Here is a 20,143-nt window from a genome sequence, read left to right as displayed (position 1 = left end):
GATAGATCTCCAATTTGGAGGCTTAACACCTATGTCCTGAACCACCCCACTTACGCATCACAAACGCAAGAATCCATCCACGATTATTTTATACAAAATGATAATGGAGAAGTATCAGACACAACCCTATGGTGTGCACACAAAGCGGTACTGAGGGGACATTTTATAAAACAGGCTTCTCATTACAAAAGAACTACACAAACTGCAGTAAATGACATCCAAACCAAGTTGGGAAGACTACATAGAATGAATAAACAGTCTTACTCACCCACAAGAGCGGCGGAAATCTCAGTTCTACATCAACAGCTTCATGAGCTTAATCTACACACATACGAGAAGGCCCTCAAAAAACTTTAAATGAAATATTACTGGCATGGAAATAAATCCGGGAAATTATTGGCCAAACAGGTGAAAATAGGCGCGGCTAAATTCCGTATCCCATATCTAAATGGCCCCAATGAGGGGAAAATAATAGATCCTCAGCGAATTGCCAACGAATTTGCTAATTATTACGAAGCCTTGTACAACTTAAAAGGAGATGTCCAGACCCACCAACCTAGTGATGCAGAAATAGGGACATTCCTGGAGTCAGTAAGCTTACCAACACTATCAGCCTCACAGAAAGAAACCCTGTCCCAAAAATTCACAACTCTTGAAATTCATAGAGCTATTGATACTTTGAAAGCACATAAAGCCCCAGGACCAGATGGTATGCCAAACGATTACTATAAAAAGTATAAAAATTTAATTTCCCTGTACTTGGTAAGAGTGTTCAATGAGGCAACCGAGAACAAAGCCTTCCCAGCAGAAATGCTGAACGCCCATATTATTACCTTGCCAAAGCCAGGAAAGGACCCAGACACCCCGGCAAATTTTAGACCAATTTCTCTATTGAATACAGACGTCAAATTATTTGCTAAAGCAATGTCTTTAAGGCTCCTGCACGTCCTTCCAGAGTTGATCCATTGGGATCAGGTCGGATTCGTCAAAAATAGACAAAGCAGCGACGGAACCAGACGCCTTGTTGATTTGATCGCTGAGGTGGAGGGGGGTCGGACGCCTTCTCTGCTCCTATCGCTGGATGCGGAGAAGGCGTTTGACAGGATCCACTGGGGATTTATGGAGAGGACGCTTGAGAAATTTGGTTTTGGGGGACCCATTCTATCCTCCATTATGGCATTGTATTCTAGGCCCTCGGCCCAGGTATATACAAATGGATACCTATCTTCGGGTTTTAATATTACAAATGGAACACGACAGGGGTGCCCCCTCTCCCCACTGATATTCGTATTAATGATGGAACCATTTGCCCAAATGATAAGAATGGAGAAAGAAATTTGTGGGATCAACGTGGGCTCTGTGGAGAACAAGATAGGTCTATTCGCTGACGACATCATACTGTGTGTCACGAATCCTGAGGTCTCCCTGCCCCATATATTTAGGATAACTACCCTTTTCGGCCATGTTAGCTATTACAAAATTAATCTAAGTAAATGTTTGATTCTTGATATGGGTATCCCGCAGGCCACAAAACAGAAACTAATGGAACAATATCCCCTGACTTGGAGAGTTGACGCGATCCCATACCTAGGGATTCAGTTAACCTACCCGATCAAAGATCTGGGGAAAACAAATTATGCACACTTATTGCAAAATATCCATAAGGAAATACAATCATTCTCCAAAGCAATGGTGTCCTGGTTGGGCCGAATGTCAGTGGTAAAAATGATGATCCTTCCCCAGATTTTATATTATTTCCGCAACCTACCTATTCAAATCCCACTGCATACCCTCAACAAGCTCCAATCAGCTTTAATGAATTATATATGGAACCAGCGAAGGGCGAGAGTTTCGGCGAAATTCTTGTTCATGCCAATAAAATACGGGGGGCTAGGTTGTCCATGTATACGTACATACTATCGAGCCACGATGCTGGATCAAATTAGATGCTGGTGGGATGGGAACTCTCCAAAGGCATGGGTTAAATTAGAAGCGCAGATTGTGGAGCACCCCTCTATGGCCTCATATATGTGGCACCTTCGTTTGGCCCAAAAAAAGCAATTGCCACGACACCCCACGATACGAGCGGGCGCGAATATCTGGATGATGCAGTCATTAGGGCAGAAATTACTCCCCACAAGATTACATAAGATTCCAATGGATATTATGGGTAATTTAATCCAGAATATAGACTTGGGTGATTGGATTTCCAAAGGAATAATTAAAGTAGGAGATATTAAGAACGCCTTGGAACTTAGACCGTTTGGTGACCTGGTTAGCGTTTTTGGAGTAAACAAGAGGGACTTTTATAAATACCTTCAAATTAGACATTTATTATCAAGTGTGAAAACAGAACAGCAGGAGCTGGTCTCTTCTTATGAGAATTTTTTTGCGGTAAACAAAGACACCAAAGGGGGGATATCAAAGGCTTATGAGGCCTTGAACGACACATGCAACCCGCACTCCTTGCCTTTTGTGGGGAAATGGGAAATTGATTTGGGAAAAATATTTGGGGAAGAACAATGGGAATATTCCTTCCAAATACACAAAAAAATATCTCACTGTATTAATCATTTGGAAACATCAAGGAAAATTTTATACAGATGGTATTATACTCCAGCGCACTTAAAAAAAAAAATATACCCTCAAAGTTTAGATACGTGTTGGAGGTGTATCAAGCGGCCAGGCTCGTTGTTCCACATATGGTGGGATTGCGAGCTGAACCAACCAGTTTGGACAGATACACAACAGAAATTAAGCTCAATACTAGGTTATAGTGTGAAACTGGGACCAGAAACTGCCTTGTTGTCCATTGGTCTGGAGGACATGGATCACAATGACGTACTAATAACTATACAATTTTTGACAGTAGTAAGAGTGTGCATCGCGAGCAAATGGAAGAGTTCACAGGTCCCGACCGCCCAAGAAATAATGGCCAAGATGCAACATAATTGTAATATGGAGAGGATGATAGCAATCAGCAGTGATAGGGGATTCAAGTTTGAAGTGGCATGGGGGAAATGGTTGGTTTACTCCAATTCTAGGTATGAATGGGAATAGGGAAATAATGATATGTGTGTCCATTTGGTGTCGAAATAGAGATATAATCATTGGGGTTCTTTGATATATATTGTTGCTGATACTAATAATTAGAATTCAGAATACAGATAATTATTTACTGCTATGGATTGTCGGCTGGATTAAGATTAAAATTGAATTCACAATGTAAATGAAAATGGAAATGAATAATGCTGCCCATCATCTGTATGTAAAAAATTTGTTGTTAAAATTCAATAAAAATTTTATGGTTCAAAAAAAAAAAAAAAAAAAAAAAAAAGAAAACATTGCAACTTGTCAACTGGATTCAAGACCCTACAGGAACCTGGATAGATGATTGCAATGAAGTCCTTTACCGCCTTTGACCCTTTTACTACTTAACACCTTAACACCAGGGTCATTAATTTTTTAGACCACAAGGGATATTAACCCCCTAAAACGACTTGACTAAAACAGAGAAATGACTCACACATCCACACGCCCGGCAATGATGCCTCCTCCTGGTCAAAGCGTTAAATTGTTCTTTGCATTTCATGCACATGGTCACCTCATTGTCTCGGATCCATTTTGGGGCGCGGAGTCCCAGTTCAGCACTCTGAAATAAAGACAGAGAAAAGAAAACCTGAAAGTAAGCTTTATGAATTCAGCTCTGAAGTATAACACAAGCTGTAAGTCAGGATCAATAATGTAATGTATGTACACAGTGACTGTACCAGCAGAATAGTGAGTGCAGCTCTGGGGTATAATACAGGATGTAACTCAGGATCAGTAATGTAATGTATGTACACAGTGACTGCACCAGCCGAATAGTGAGTGCAGCTCTGGAGTATAATACAGGATGTAACTCAGGATCAGTAATGTATGTACACAGTGACTGCACCAGCAGAATAGTGAGTGCAGCTCTGGAGTATAATACAGGATGTAACTCAGGATCGGTAATGTAATGTATGTACACAGTGACTGCACCAGCAGAATAGTGAGTGCAGCTCTGGAGTATATAATACAGGATGTAACTCAGGATCAGTAATGTAATGTATGTACACAGTGACTGCACCAGCAGAATAGTGAGTGCAGCTCTGGAGTATAATACAGGATGTAACTCAGAATCAGAAATGTAATGTACGTACACTGACTGCACCAGCAGAATAGTGAGTGCAGCTCTGGGGTATAATACAGGATGTAACTCAGGATCAGTAATGTAATGTATGTACACAGTGACTGCACCAGCAGAATAGTGAGTGCAGCTCTGGAGCATAATACAGGATGTAACTCAGGATCAGTAATGTAATGTATGTACACAGTGACTGCACCAGCAGAATAGTGAGTGCAGCTCTGGAGCATAATACAGGATGTAACTCAGGATCAGTAATGTAATGTATGTGCACACTGACTGCACCAGCAGAATAGTGAGTGCAGCTCTGGGGTATAATACAGGATGTAACTCAGGATCAGTAATGTAATGTATGTACACAGTGACTGCACCAGCAGAATAGTGAGTGCAGCTCTGGGGTATAATACAGGATGTAACTCAGGATCAGTAATGTAATGTATGTACACAGTGACTGCACCAGCAGAATAGTGAGTGCAGCTCTGGAGCATAATACAGGATGTAACTCAGGATCAGTAATGTAATGTATGTGCACACTGACTGCACCAGCAGAATAGTGAGTGCAGCTCTGGGGTATAATACAGGATGTAACTCAGGATCAGTAATGTAATGTATGTGCACACTGACTGCACCAGCAGAATAGTGAGTGCAGCTCTGGGGTATAATACAGGATGTAACTCAGGATCAGTAATGTAATGTATCTACACAGTGACTGCACCAGCAGAATAGTGAGTGCAGCTCTGGGGTATAATACAGGATGTAACTCAGGATCAGTAATGTAATGTATCTACACAGTGACTGCACCTGCAGAATAGTGAGTGCAGCTCCTGAGTATAACACAAGCTGTAAGTCAGGATCAATAATGTAATGTATGTACACAGTGACTGCACCAGCAGAATAGTGAGGGGGTATAATACAGGATGTAACTCAGGATCAGTAATGTAATGTATGTACAGTAACTGCACCAGCAGAATAGTGAGTGCAGCTCTGGAGTATAATACAGGATGTAACTCAGGATCAGTAAGGTATGTACACAGTGACTGCACCAGCAGAATAGTGAGTGCAGCTCTGGAGTATAATACTGTCACGTGCCCCGTCCTGAGTGACACGGCCAGCAGGCCGGTAACTGATACAACAGGACGCGGCACATGTAATTGTCCTATGTGACGCGGCCCACAGGCCGGTAACTAATACAAGACGACAAAGGGAATAGGGAAAACCTGGGAAACAATAACAATGGTGGCCCTGCGATAGGGAACAGGGACGTGGAGACCTCCTGCACTCCCCTGAGTCAGTGTCTCTACACTCCTAGCGTTCCCTAGGCCGGTTCCGCACCAGGCGACGATCAGGAACCTCAAAACCCTGACTCGCCCTGCACCTAAACCCTCACTAGGGAATTGGTCGGTGCAGAAACTAATCCCACCACTGCACTAAACACACATAAGGAAAAGTGACAAAACAGGGGAAACACCACTTAGCTTTGCTCTGTTGCTTACGCTCCCAGCAACAGAGCCCACCACCTGCGTGCATCTTTTCCTCCACCATGTCCGACATCTGGGTGCACTGTCCAGAAACGGATCTTCTCAGCACCATAGTGCAGCCTTGGAGCAAACAGAGTCCACACCTGCGTGCAGCTGTCCAGAAACAGAGTCTCGCAAATGAGTCCAGCTTTTCTGCCAAAAAGTCCAGAATGCTTGAGTCCAGCCCTCAGCAACCAAGTCCAGCATTTTGAGTGCAGCTCTACACCGCAGCTGCCACTCCACCAATCCGTGCACGAACTCCCTGCTGACACCATAACTGCGACTCCACCATGCCATGCCAGCACTCCTTGCAGACACCATAGCTGACTCCACCAATCCTACTCTAGGACTCTCTCTGAGCTGCCCGTGACTCTCCTTTAGCTCCATCCTTCACCCAGGCTTGCTTGCAAATGGATACTTTATCATCAACAGTGATTAACACACCTGATACTCTCTTATAGAGCTACCACGCCTGTTACATAATTACGTGCACAAACTAAGGTAACCAAAGTGCAATGACCCTAATGGCCACCGGGGGGAAAACCACAACTGAAATCACCACAGTGCAATGACCCTAATGGCCACCGGGGGCAAAACCACCTTTGGCACACAGCCAAGGGAAAAAAAAAGGTTACTTTGTGCATTTACTCTGTCAGATCCAACCTGGATCATGACAAATACAGGATGCAACTCAGGATCAGTAATGTAATGTATGTACACAGTGACTGCACCAGCAGAATAGTGAATGCAGCTCTGGAGTATAATACAGGATGTAACTCAGGATCAGTAATGTAATGTATGTACACAGTGACTGCACCAGCAGAATAGTGAATGCAGCTCTGGAGTATAATACAGGATGTAACTCAGGATCAGTAATGTAATGTATGTACACAGTGACTGTACCAGCAGAATAGTGAGTGCAGCTCTGGAGTATAATACAGGATGTAACTCAGGATCAGTAATGTAATGTATGTACACAGTGACTGCAACAGCAAAATAGTGAGTGCAGCTCTGGAGTATAATACAGGATGTAATTCAGGATCAGTAATGTAATGTATGTGCACAGTGACTGCACCAGCAGAATAGTGAGTGCAGCTCTGGGGTATAATACAGGATGTAACTCAGGATCAGTAATGTAATGTATGTGCACAGTGACTGCACCAGCAGAATAGTGAGTGCAGCTCTGGAGTATAATACAGGATGTAACTCAGGATCAGTAATGTAATGTATGTACACAGTGACTGCACCAGCAGAATAGTGAGTGCTGCTTTGGGGTATAATACAGGATGTAACTCAGGATCAGTAATGTATGTACACAGTAACTGCACCAGCAGAATAGTGAGTGCAGCTCTGGAGTATAATACAGGATGTAACTCAGGATCAGTAATGTAATGTATGTACACAGTGACTACACCAGCAGAATAGTGACTGCAGCTCTGGAGTATAATACAGGATGTAGTATATTGGATACTCTGTAGGAAGATGTTTATGTTATCTGTAGTTAATGGACTGAGAGCCAGTGTGATTTCCTTCCTTTCGGAAACCTATATCCAGTGCAGTACGGGGCGATACTGAACATGGGGTGAGGAGAATGTGGCATTCCGGCCTTATTCTGGGTCATGATCGGTGACTGGACTTTACCTTTAATAGAAGCGGTGATGAAAGGGGAACTGCACTGCGTTACTTCATGTGATTCCCTATTATTACAGAACATTTCCCTCTTTCACAAGACGACAACTGTCAGTAACACGACCCACAAATAAAATTAGTCAAAACTTACAGGAACTTCTAGTGAAGCCTCTTCCATTTTTTTTGCATTCGCAATTATAAAGGTTTCATTCCGCTGCTGAAATTCCGCAATCGTCTCGTTCAGAGCCTGGAAGGAAATAATGAATATCAGATATTACGCCGTCCATGATCCTCCAACTGTGACGGCTCTGATTGCACCATGTCAGTATTTAGGGACGAGCCCCATAGATAAGGACAGTGATCACACCCAAATGCCAGTTTATGCAATCATTTCCCAGAGGAACAACCTTTTTGGGAAAAGATGTATTAGAACTTTTATTTCTGCGGCAGTCATTGGCACGTACCTTAATCCATTCTACTTTTATCGATTCGGAGCTGAAATTAAAAGGAAAAAATTAAGTAAAAAATAGCCATGATAATGGAGACTCCACCCACCGAATATCCAAACCCCGCCCCTGAGGATCCCTCACCTGGCCTGTAACTCCAGCGTCCGCTCTTTACCCGAAATCTGGAAGGTGTGCAGATAGTCCTCATTCTGCGTCGCCACCACTTTCATACCGTCCAGTCCGATCTTGGTGCGCACCGAGTACTTTGCCCCCACCAGACTGAACTTGGGCACACAGTACAGCAGCATGTTGTTGAACTGAGAGAAGAAGGAGGCGAACACGACGGTCAAGCTCATCTGAAAAAGATACCTTCTCTATCAAGCGCTGCTGAAGTGCTCTGCGCTGTGGTGAATCTAAACCCCCAACAGGTTTCGGGATTCTTTTTCACAGCAAGTGCTCTGCAGGGGGTGTCAAAGAGTATGGGGTAATTATATCTTATTTTCTGGGGTGCGACGACTCACCAGGAAAAGATGTCGCTCTTGGGCGGACGTGTTACGAGCGGCCAGTTTAAGAATCTGCCCTTCTTTGATGAACTCATTGGAGGGGTGGACAATGTCCTCTTCTTCTCCCAGCATTTCGTACACCAGCAGCAGCTTCTTCAGACTTTCCTGTGGACCACCAGAAAAGTATTATCAGCGGTCAGACCAAAATAAATGAGACCCAAGGAATCCCCCCAGGTAACCGAAGGTCGAGTAAATATTTGGGAAGCAAGTATGATGATAAAGGCCCCTTAACACCCAAATGAGGGGTCCCTTAAAGACTACAGAGTAGGCAGGGAGCGATCACATGACTACTACCTGACATAATGTACTCAAACTAGATGGGTATGTTAAATCTCAGCGTCAGTCTGCTGCGACGTCAGCCTATGCAAAAATGTCGACTTAAAATAATTTTTACATTGAACATCTGCAATGCACCCTGAGTATGCAGTGACCATATTATCACTTGTACACCATTATTGTACCATTCAGGGGGTGTATCGCTGCCTGTGTTAATGTGGGAGCGCATAGGGATCTCTTCTTGCACCCCGTAGATAATCCCTCGCTCACCATTTTCCTGATTGCTGTATTTGAGTGACTCGCCGCCGTGGAAATAATTTCAAGGGATTCTGAAAAAAAAAAAAAAAAAAAATCAAATATTACCATACTGAAATAATGACGATATATACAGGATAATACGGTACTATATATTATATCTGTACCATATTTACTCTATCTAACCCTGTAGATGCCACAGCTGCTATTGACTGGAATCTAAGGGGGTTTATTGTTTTTTTTTTTGTTTTCTTGATTCTCTTTTTTTTTTGGGGGGGGGGGGTTGGCAGAACGATTTATAATTTTAAATGAGACTATTAATTTTATTGTAAAGTATACTTAATTGTTTTCAAATGTGAATTGTGTAATTCTTCCTTTCTCCTGTAGGGGCGCTGTAGGGAAATTACCGTAAACATGTGCCACTGGCTTCCCTGAGCTACTGAAGCCATTTACTGTCGATGCCAATATACCCAATGGGGTAATACTTTAAGGGTCAACATACTTTCTGCATCCTTTCGGTCAAGAGAGTCTTGGGGCAGTTTGCGGAGGTAGTCCTTTAGGAGCATCTCGTATCGCGGTATCCGCTGTACCGGCTCCAGCATATGGTGCTGCAATGTCAGGCTGCCGCTTTTTTTTTCCCTCTGCGAGACAAAAAAAAAAAAAATGGGATCATTAGAAAAATGAGCGAAAACAAAAATGGAACTCCCCTCTAAATGACCGTAGTGATACCAGAACGCTGCATAGTTCAGTGTCACCACTAGAGGTCACTCACTGCACACACTATAATGCACACTCGCTATAGCTGAAGCCTCACCTGAACGCTGCATAGTTCAGTGTCACCACTAGAGGTCACTCTCTGCACACACTATAATGCACACTCGCTATAGCTGAAGCCTCACCTGAATTTCTTCAACCACGTGTTTGAATTGTGCCGACCGATCCATCCACGCTTTCACCGTTTCCATGGCGTTATCAAAATTTTTTACATATTCCGCATACATCTTTAAGAACGGTGCCAATTTTTGCAAAATATCGCCAATTCTGGGGCTGACGGACCTGTGAAAGAGAGAATAAATGACTGTATTTGGGATTTATTATGGTCGCTCCGACCACCACAGACTATCGTACAGCATCCAGCGCTAATGCTAATAAAAACCAGACTTGCTGAGAGAATACTGACATTTCTACAATAGTTCAAAGGCATTTTTATATATATACATTGCACTTCCAAATTATAAAGTTTTTCTTTTTCATTTTTTCTTCTTATCTGAGGCTTGTTTTATTGTGGGACGACATGCGGTTTTTATGTTTTCAGTGCCATGCTGGGGTACATATCACTTTTGAAGACTCTTTATTGCACTACTTTGGGAGAAGATAAAATAAATCAAAACCAGCTATTTCTGATTATACATCATATATATATATATATATATATATATATATATATATATATATATATATATATATATATATATATCATAACTTGAAATAATATATGGTATTTATTATTTGTTCAAGAAAAATTCTGATTCATGATAAGAAGGGTTGTCATAGATGTGGTGCTAATACAATAAATAAAGAAAATAATTTGCAAAAAAATCATATTTAGATTTACAGCTGAGTGTATAGCCCCGCCCACTCCGCATAGCCACATTCACTGTAATATTCCACATCATCCTATCAGCCAGGACCACCGGACTACTCCCCCTAATATCCCACATCATCCCGTCAGCCAGAGCCACCGGACTACTACCCCTAATATCCCACATCATCCCGTCAGCCAGAGCCACCGGACAACTACCCCTAATATCCCACATCATCCCGTCAGCCAGAGCCACCGGACTACTACCCCTAATATCCCACATCATCCCCTCAGCCAGAGCCACTGGACTACTACCACTAATATCCCACATCATCCCGTCAGCCAGAGCCACCGGACTACTACCACTAATATCCTACATCATCCTATCAGCCAGAGCCACCGGACTACTACCCCTAATATCCTACATCATCCCGTCAGCCAGAGCCACCAGACTACTACTCCTAATATCCCACATCATCCCATCAGCCAGAGCCACCGGACTACTACCCCTAATATCCCACATCATCCTATCAGCCAGAGCCACCGGACTACTACCCCTAATATCCTACATCATCCCGTCAGCCAGAGCCACCAGACTACTACTCCTAATATCCAACATCATTCCGTCAGCCAGAGCCACCGGACTACTACTACTAATATCCCACATCATCCAGAGCCACCGGACTACTACCCCTAATATCCCACATCATCCCGTCAGCCAGAGCCACCAGACTACTACCTCTAATATCCCACATCATCCCGTCAGCCAGAGCCACCGGACAACTACCCCTAATATCCCACATCATCCCGTCAGCCAGAGCCACCGGACTACTACCACTAATATCCCACATCATCCCGTCAGCCAGAGCCACCGGACTACTACCCCTAATATCCTACATCATCCGTCAGCCAGAGCCACCGGACTACTACCCCTAATATCCCACATCATCCCGTCAGCCAGAGCCACCGGACAACTACCCCTAATATCCCACATCATCCCGTCAGCCAGAGCCACTGGACTACTACCACTAATATCCCACATCATCCCGTCAGCCAGAGCCACCGGACTACTACCCCTAATATCCCACATCATCCCGTCAGCCAGAGCCACCGGACTACTACCTCTAATATCCCACATCATCCCGTCAGCCAGAGCCACCGGACTACTACCCCTAATATCCCACATCATCCCGTCAGCCAGAGCCACCGGACTACTACCCCTAATATCCCACATCATCCCGTCAGCCAGAGCCACCGGACTACTACCCCTAATATCCCACATCATCCCGTCAGCCAGAGCCACCGGACTACTACCACAAATATCCCACATCATCCCGTCAGCCAGAGCCACCGGACTACTACCCCTAATATCCCACATCATCCCGTCAGCCAGAGCCACTGGACTACTACCACTAATATCCCACATCATCCCGTCAGCCAGAGCCACTGGACTACTACCACTAATATCCCACATCATCCCGTCAGCCAGAGCCACTGGACTACTACCACTAATATCCCACATCATCCCGTCAGCCAGAGCCACCGGACTACTACCCCTAATATCCCACATCATCCCGTCAGCCAGAGCCACCGGACTACTACCTCTAATATCCCACATCATCCCGTCAGCCAGAGCCACCGGACTACTACCCCTAATATCCCACATCATCCCGTCAGCCAGAGCCACCGGACTACTACCCCTAATGTTCCACATCATCCCGTCAGCCAGAGCTACCGGACTACTACCCCTAATATCCCACATCATCCCGTCAGCCAGAGCCACCGGACTACTACCCCTAATATCCCACATCATCCCGTCAGCCAGATCCACCGGACTACTACCCCTAATGTTCCACATCATCCCGTCAGCCAGAGCTACCGGACTACTACCACTAATATTCCACATCATCCCGTCAGCCAGAGCCACCGGACTACTACCCCTAATATCCCACATCATCCCGTCAGCCAGAGCTACCGGACTACTCCCCCTAATATCCCACATCATCCCGTCAGCCAGAGCTACCGGACTACTCCCCCTAATATCCCACATCATCCCGTCAGCCAGATCCACCGGACTACTACCCCTAATATCCCACATCATCCCGTCAGCCAGAGCTACCGGACTACTACCCCTAATATCCCACATCATCCCGTCAGCCAGAGCCACCGGACAACTACCCCTAATATCCCACATCATCCCGTCAGCCAGAGCCACTGGACTACTACCACAAATATCCCACATCATCCCGTCAGCCAGAGCTACCGGACTACTCCCCCTAATATCCCACATCATCCCGTCAGCCAGAGCCACCGGACTACTGCCCCTAATATCCCACATCATCCCGTCAGCCAGAGCCACCGGACAACTACCCCTAATATCCCACATCATCCCGTCAGCCAGAGCCACTGGACTACTACCACAAATATCCCACATCATCCCGTCAGCCAGAGCCACCGGACTACTACCTCTAATATCCCACATCATCCCGTCAGCCAGAGCCACCGGACTACTACCCCTAATATCCCACATCATCCCGTCAGCCAGAGCCACCGGACTACTACCCCTAATATCCCACATCATCCCGTCAGCCAGAGCCACCGGACTACTACCCCTAATATCCCACATCATCCCGTCAGCCAGAGCCACTGGACTACTACCACAAATATCCCACATCATCCCGTCAGCCAGAGCCACTGGACTACTACCACTAATATCCCACATCATCCCGTCAGCCAGAGCCACTGGACTACTACCACTAATATCCCACATCATCCCGTCAGCCAGAGCCACTGGACTACTACCACTAATATCCCACATCATCCCGTCAGCCAGAGCCACCGGACTACTACCCCTAATATCCCACATCATCCCGTCAGCCAGAGCCACCGGACTACTACCTCTAATATCCCACATCATCCCGTCAGCCAGAGCCACCGGACTACTACCCCTAATATCCCACATCATCCCGTCAGCCAGAGCCACCGGACTACTACCCCTAATATCCCACATCATCCCGTCAGCCAGAGCTACCGGACTACTCCCCCTAATATCCCACATCATCCCGTCAGCCAGAGCTACCGGACTACTCCCCCTAATATCCCACATCATCCCGTCAGCCAGATCCACCGGACTACTACCCCTAATATCCCACATCATCCCGTCAGCCAGAGCTACCGGACTACTACCCCTAATATCCCACATCATCCCGTCAGCCAGAGCCACCGGACAACTACCCCTAATATCCCACATCATCCCGTCAGCCAGAGCCACTGGACTACTACCACAAATATCCCACATCATCCCGTCAGCCAGAGCTACCGGACTACTCCCCCTAATATCCCACATCATCCCGTCAGCCAGAGCCACCGGACTACTGCCCCTAATATCCCACATCATCCCGTCAGCCAGAGCCACCGGACAACTACCCCTAATATCCCACATCATCCCGTCAGCCAGAGCCACTGGACTACTACCACAAATATCCCACATCATCCCGTCAGCCAGAGCCACCGGACTACTACCTCTAATATCCCACATCATCCCGTCAGCCAGAGCCACCGGACTACTACCCCTAATATCCCACATCATCCCGTCAGCCAGAGCCACCGGACTACTACCCCTAATATCCCACATCATCCCGTCAGCCAGAGCCACCGGACTACTACCCCTAATATCCCACATCATCCCGTCAGCCAGAGCCACTGGACTACTACCACAAATATCCCACATCATCCCGTCAGCCAGAGCCACTGGACTACTACCACTAATATCCCACATCATCCCGTCAGCCAGAGCCACTGGACTACTACCACTAATATCCCACATCATCCCGTCAGCCAGAGCCACCGGACTACTACCCCTAATATCCCACATCATCCCGTCAGCCAGAGCCACCGGACTACTACCTCTAATATCCCACATCATCCCGTCAGCCAGAGCCACCGGACTACTACCCCTAATATCCCACATCATCCCGTCAGCCAGATCCACCGGACTACTACCCCTAATATCCCACATCAACCCGTCAGCCAGAGCCACCGGACTACTACCCCTAATATCCCACATCATCCCATCAGCCAGAGCCACCGGACTACTACTACTAATATCCCACATCATCCCGTCAGCCAGAGCCACCGGACTACTACCCCTAATATCCCACATCATCCCGTCAGCCAGATCCACCGGACTACTACCCCTAATGTTCCACATCATCCCGTCAGCCAGAGCTACCGGACTACTACCACTAATATTCCACATCATCCCGTCAGCCAGAGCCACCGGACTACTACCCCTAATATCCCACATCATCCCGTCAGCCAGATCCACCGGACTACTACCCCTAATGTTCCACATCATCCCGTCAGCCAGAGCCACCGGACTACTACCCCTAATATCCCACATCATCCCGTCAGCCAGATCCACCGGACTACTACCCCTAATGTTCCACATCATCCCGTCAGCCAGAGCCACCGGACTACTACCCCTAATATCCCACATCATCCCGTCAGCCAGAGCCACCGGACTACTACCACTAATATTCCACATCATCCCGTCAGCCAGAGCCACCGGACTACTACCCCTAGTATCCCACATCATCCCGTCAGCCTGGGGTCAGAACCAGAGCGCTGAGAGGAACGGTCCTAACTTCCATACCGGAGATCCCTTTTAGAGGGAAGATGTACCTATTGTACTCTGGGATGGGGGATGTGTGATGGGTATATGGGCACGGGAGGGGGGGGGATTCATTTATGTCACGTGCTCTCTGCTCCTTTCTGGGGGCAGACAATGGCTGGGAGCTTATGTTCCTGGGGATGCTAGATCTCTCCCACCCGGTCAGTGTCTGCTGAGGTGTTGTGGAGTGGGAAACCTGTTGCTCAAAGCAACCAGTCACTCAGCTCAGCTTCTTTTAAACGGCCCTGGGGAAATGCAACATGCTTAGAGATAGGGTAGGGCTAGCTGGAGTGGGCATGGCTGATACAAACACATTAATTTATTTATATATATATATATATATATATATATATATATATACACATACACACACACACACACACACATACATACTGTATAAACATACATATGTAAAGTACATTACATTACTGATCCTGAGTTACATCCTGTATTATACTCCAGAGCTGCACTCACTATTCTGCTGGTGCAGTCACTATGTACATACATTACATTACTGATCCTGAGTTACCTCCTGTATTATACTCCTGAGCTGCACTCACTATTCTGCTGGTGCAGTCACTGTGTACATACATTACATTACTGATCCTGAGTTACCTCCTGTATTATACTCCTGAGCTGCACTCACTATTCTGCTGGTGCAGTCACTGTGTACATACATTACATTACTGATCCTGAGTTAGATCCTGTATTATACCCCAGAGCTGCACTCACTATTCTGCTGGTGCAGTCACTGTGTACATACATTACATTACTGATCCTGATTTACCTCCTGTATTATACTCCAGAGCTGCGCTCACTATTCTGCTGGTGCAGTCACTGTGTACATACATTACATTACTGATCCTGAGTTACCTCCTGTATTATACTCCTGAGCTGCACTCACTATTCTGCTGGTGCAGTCACTGTGTACATACATTACATTACTGATCCTGAGTTAGATCCTGTATTATACCCGACAGCTGCACTCACTATTCTGCTGGTGCAGTCACTGTGTAAATACATTACTGATCCCGAGTTAACTCCTGTATTATACCCCAGAGCTGCACTCACTATTCTGCTGGTGCAGTCACTGTGTACATACATTACATTACTGATCCTGAGTTACATCCTGTATTATACCCCAGAGCTGCACTAACTATTCTGCTGGTGCAGTCACTGTGTACATACATTACATTACTGATCCTGAGTTACATCCTGTATTATACCCCAGAGCTGCACACACTATTCTGCTGGTACAGTCACTGTGTACATACATTACATTACTGATCCTGTGTTACATCCTGTATTATACTCCAGAGCTGCTCTCACTATTCTGCTGGTGCAGTCTCTGTGTACATACATTACATTACTGATCCTGAGTAACATCCTGTATTATACCTCAGAGCTGCACTCACTATTCTGCTGGTGCAGTCACTGTGTAGATACATTACATTACTGATCCTGAGTTACATCCTGTATTATCCTCTAGAGCTGCACTCACTATTCTGCTGGTGCAGTCACTGTGTACATACATTACATTACTGACCCTGAGTTACCTCCTGTATTATACCCCAGAGCTGCACTCACTATTCTGCTGGTGCAGTCACTGTGTACATACATTACATTACTGACCCTGAGTTACCTCCTGTATTATACTCCAGAGCTGCGTTCACTATTCTGCTGGTACATACAATACTCACCATTCCTTCATTCTGTCTTCAAGATCCGGAAGGAGGAACGAGCAGTGGAAACTGTAAATTGATAAAATGTTGGAGAATATTTTGTTAGGAACGTCCAGTGGGAAAGATCCTTTCTTGGCTTCATTTTCTAGTGCTTTGTTAAAGGTCTGGAAAAAAAAAACAAAATATTTTTTTCTCTTTCTGATATTTATTAAAATAATCCAGATGAAATAAAATTATATAGTATGAAATTCTGTATGTAGTGTCATAGGAGTTTGGCCACTGACAGCAATCTACATTACTACGTGACATCTTCCTACAAATTATTTTTCTAGAGGGCATCAGAAACATGACATTTGGAAAAGCAACCACTGCTGTAATGTTCAGATAGTGCAGCAGTAGTTGCCTAAACCACGCCCACAATCAGAACTTTACTGCTGTTGGTTGGACTGCAGAGCTGCAATATCATGACTAGACTAGTTATATTCTTGTACATAGGGGGCAGTATTATAGTAGTTACATTCTTGTACATAGGGGGCAGTATTATAGTAGTTACATTCTTGTACATAGGGGGCAGTATTATAGTAGTTATATTCTTGTACATAGGGGGCAGTATTATAGTAGTTATATTCTTGTACATAGGGGCAGTATTATAGTAGTTATATTCTTGTACATAGGGGGCAGCATTATAGTAGTTATATTCTTGTACATAGGGGGCAGTATTATAGTAGTTATATTCTTGCACATAAGGGGCAGTATTATAATAGTTATATTCTTGTACATAGGGGGCAGTATTATAGTAGTTATATTCTTGTACATAGGAGCAGTATTATAGTAGTTATATTCTTGCATATGGGGCAGTATTATAGTAGTTAAATTCTTGTACATAGGAGCAGTATTATAGTAGTTACGTTCTTATACATAGGGGCAGTATTATGTTAGTTATGTTCTTGCACATAGGGGGCAGTATTATAGTAGTTATATTCTTGTACATAGGGGGCAGTATTATAGTAGTTATATTCTTGTACATATTGGGCAGTATTATAGTAGTTATATTCTTGTACATAGGGAGCAGTATTATAGTAGTTACATTCTTGTACATAGGAGCAGTATTATAGTAGTTATATTCTTGTACATAGGGGCAGTATTATAGTAGTTATATTCTTGTACATAGGGGCAGTATTATCTTAGTTATATTCTTGCATATGGGGCAGTATTATAGTAGTTATATTCTTGTACATGGGGCAACATTATAGTAGTTATATTCTTGAACATAGGAGCAGAATTATAGTAGTTATATTCTTGTACATAGGGGCAGTATTATTTTAGTTATATTCTTGCATATGGGGCAGTATTATAGTAGTTAGATTCTTGTACATAGGGAGCTGTATTATAGTAGTTATATTCTTGTACATAGTGGGCAGTATTATAGTAGTTATATTCTTGTACATAGTGGGCAGTATTATAGTAGTTATATTCTTGTACATAGGAGCAGTATTATCGTAGTTATATTCTTGTACATAGGGGGCAGTATTATAGTAGTTATATTCTTGTACATAGGGGGCAGTATTATAGTAGTTATATGCTTGTACATAGGGGCAGTATTATAGTAGTTACATTCTTGTACATAGGAGCAGTATTATAGTAGTTATATTCTTGTACATAGGAGCAGTATTATAGTAGTTATATTCTTGTACATAGGGGGCAGTATTATAGTAGTTATATTCTTGTACATAGGAGCAGTATTATAGTAGTTATATTCTTGTACATAGGGGCAGTATTATAGTAGTTATATTCTTGTACATAGTGGGCAGTATTATAGTAGTTACATTCTTGTACATAGGAGCAGTATTATAGTAGTTATATTCTTGTACATAGGGGACAGTATTATAGTAGTTACATTCTTGTACATAGGAGCAGTATTATAGTAGTTACATTCTTGTACATAGGAGCAGTATTATAGTAGTTATATTCTTGTACATAGGGGACAGTATTATAGTAGTTACATTCTTGTACATAGGAGCAGTATTATAGTAGTTATATTCTTGTACATAGGGGACAGTATTATAGTAGTTACATTCTTGTACATAGGAGCAGTATTATAGTAGTTATATTCTTGTACATAGGAGCAGTATTATAGTAGTTATATTCTTGTACATAGGAGCAGTATTATAGTAGTTATATTCTTGTACATAGGGGACAGTATTATAGTAGTTACATTCTTGTACATAGGGGCAGTATTATAGTAGTTATATTCTTGTACATAGGGGACAGTATTATAGTAGTTACATTCTTGTACATAGGGGCAGTATTATAGTAGTTATATTCTTGTACATAGGGGACAGTATTATAGTAGTTACATTCTTGTACATAGGGGCAGTATTATAGTAGTTACATTCTTGTACATAGGAGCAGTATTATAGTAGTTACATTCTTGTACATAGGAGCAGTATTATAGTAGTTATATTCTTGTACATAGGGGACAGTATTATAGTAGTTACATTCTTGTACATAGGAGCAGTATTATAGTAGTTATATTCTTGTACATAGGGGACAGTATTATAGTAGTTACATTCTTGTACATAGGAGCAGTATTATAGTAGTTATATTCTTGTACATAGGGGTAGTAGTATAGTAGTTATATTCTTGTACATAGGAGCAGTATTATAGTAGTTATATTCTTGTACATAGGGACAGTATTATTGTAGTTATATTCTTGTACATAGGGACAGTATTATTGTAGTTATATTCTTGTACATAGGGGGCAGTATTATAGTAGTTATATTCTTGTACATAGAGGCAGTATTATAGTAGTTATATTCTTGTACATAGGAGCAGTATTATAGTAGTTATATTCTTGTACATAGGAGCAGTATTATAGTAGTTATATTCTTGTACATAGGGGGCAGTATTATAGTAGTTATATTCCTGTACATAGGGGACAGTATTATAGTAGTTATATTCCTGTACATAGGGGACAGTATTATAGTAGTTATATTCCTGTACACAGATCATCATTACCTGCAGTAGCTCCAGTCTGCTGACATACGCTCGCTCTGTCTGCAGGAGTTCATTGGCGATATTGTGAAGTTTCTGCTCGTTCGTCTCCTAGAGATACAGAACGTTCTGTTTATTGCGTGATATAGATTTTACACAGCGGCCTGACACAATTGGAATATGTCCAAACAGATCCTCATTGAGGAGGTGATCTGACATTTACTTGGCTCTTCTAATGATAATTCATAAACCACAGGAATTCGGATTGTGAATGTTTAATACTCGGCTCCCATGCAGGAGGGGATGACAACCACTAGTGGGTGCCATTACATGGCCTCCCCGCTTCCTATATAGTATTT

The 20,143-nt window shown here is 43.8% G+C and overlaps 1 protein-coding gene across 3 annotated transcripts in view; it reads right to left on the bottom strand.

The window, feature by feature from the left end:
- The window catches only part of FGD4 (FYVE, RhoGEF and PH domain containing 4), a 118,919-nt gene that overhangs the window by 13,425 nt on the left and 85,351 nt on the right, over positions 1-20,143 (bottom strand). For all 3 annotated transcript variants that reach the window (XM_073567645.1, XM_073567644.1, XM_073567646.1), the window contains exons 5-14: positions 19,809-19,895; positions 16,809-16,954; positions 9,754-9,910; positions 9,357-9,495; positions 8,870-8,928; positions 8,282-8,428; positions 7,905-8,077; positions 7,779-7,809; positions 7,466-7,561; positions 3,527-3,652 (exon numbers count right to left, since the gene is read on the bottom strand). In XM_073567645.1, the coding sequence (XP_073423746.1) occupies positions 3,527-3,652; positions 7,466-7,561; positions 7,779-7,809; positions 7,905-8,077; positions 8,282-8,428; positions 8,870-8,928; positions 9,357-9,495; positions 9,754-9,910; positions 16,809-16,954; positions 19,809-19,895 (1,161 nt within the window). The remainder of the gene's footprint in view (positions 1-3,526; positions 3,653-7,465; positions 7,562-7,778; positions 7,810-7,904; positions 8,078-8,281; positions 8,429-8,869; positions 8,929-9,356; positions 9,496-9,753; positions 9,911-16,808; positions 16,955-19,808; positions 19,896-20,143) is intronic.

This window comes from Dendrobates tinctorius, unplaced genomic scaffold, assembly GCF_039654945.1.
Source record: "Dendrobates tinctorius isolate UK_male_01 unplaced genomic scaffold, ASM3965494v1 ptg000020l, whole genome shotgun sequence".
Taxonomy (NCBI): domain Eukaryota; kingdom Metazoa; phylum Chordata; class Amphibia; order Anura; family Dendrobatidae; genus Dendrobates; species Dendrobates tinctorius.
This window is presented reverse-complemented; position numbering and strand designations above follow the sequence as displayed.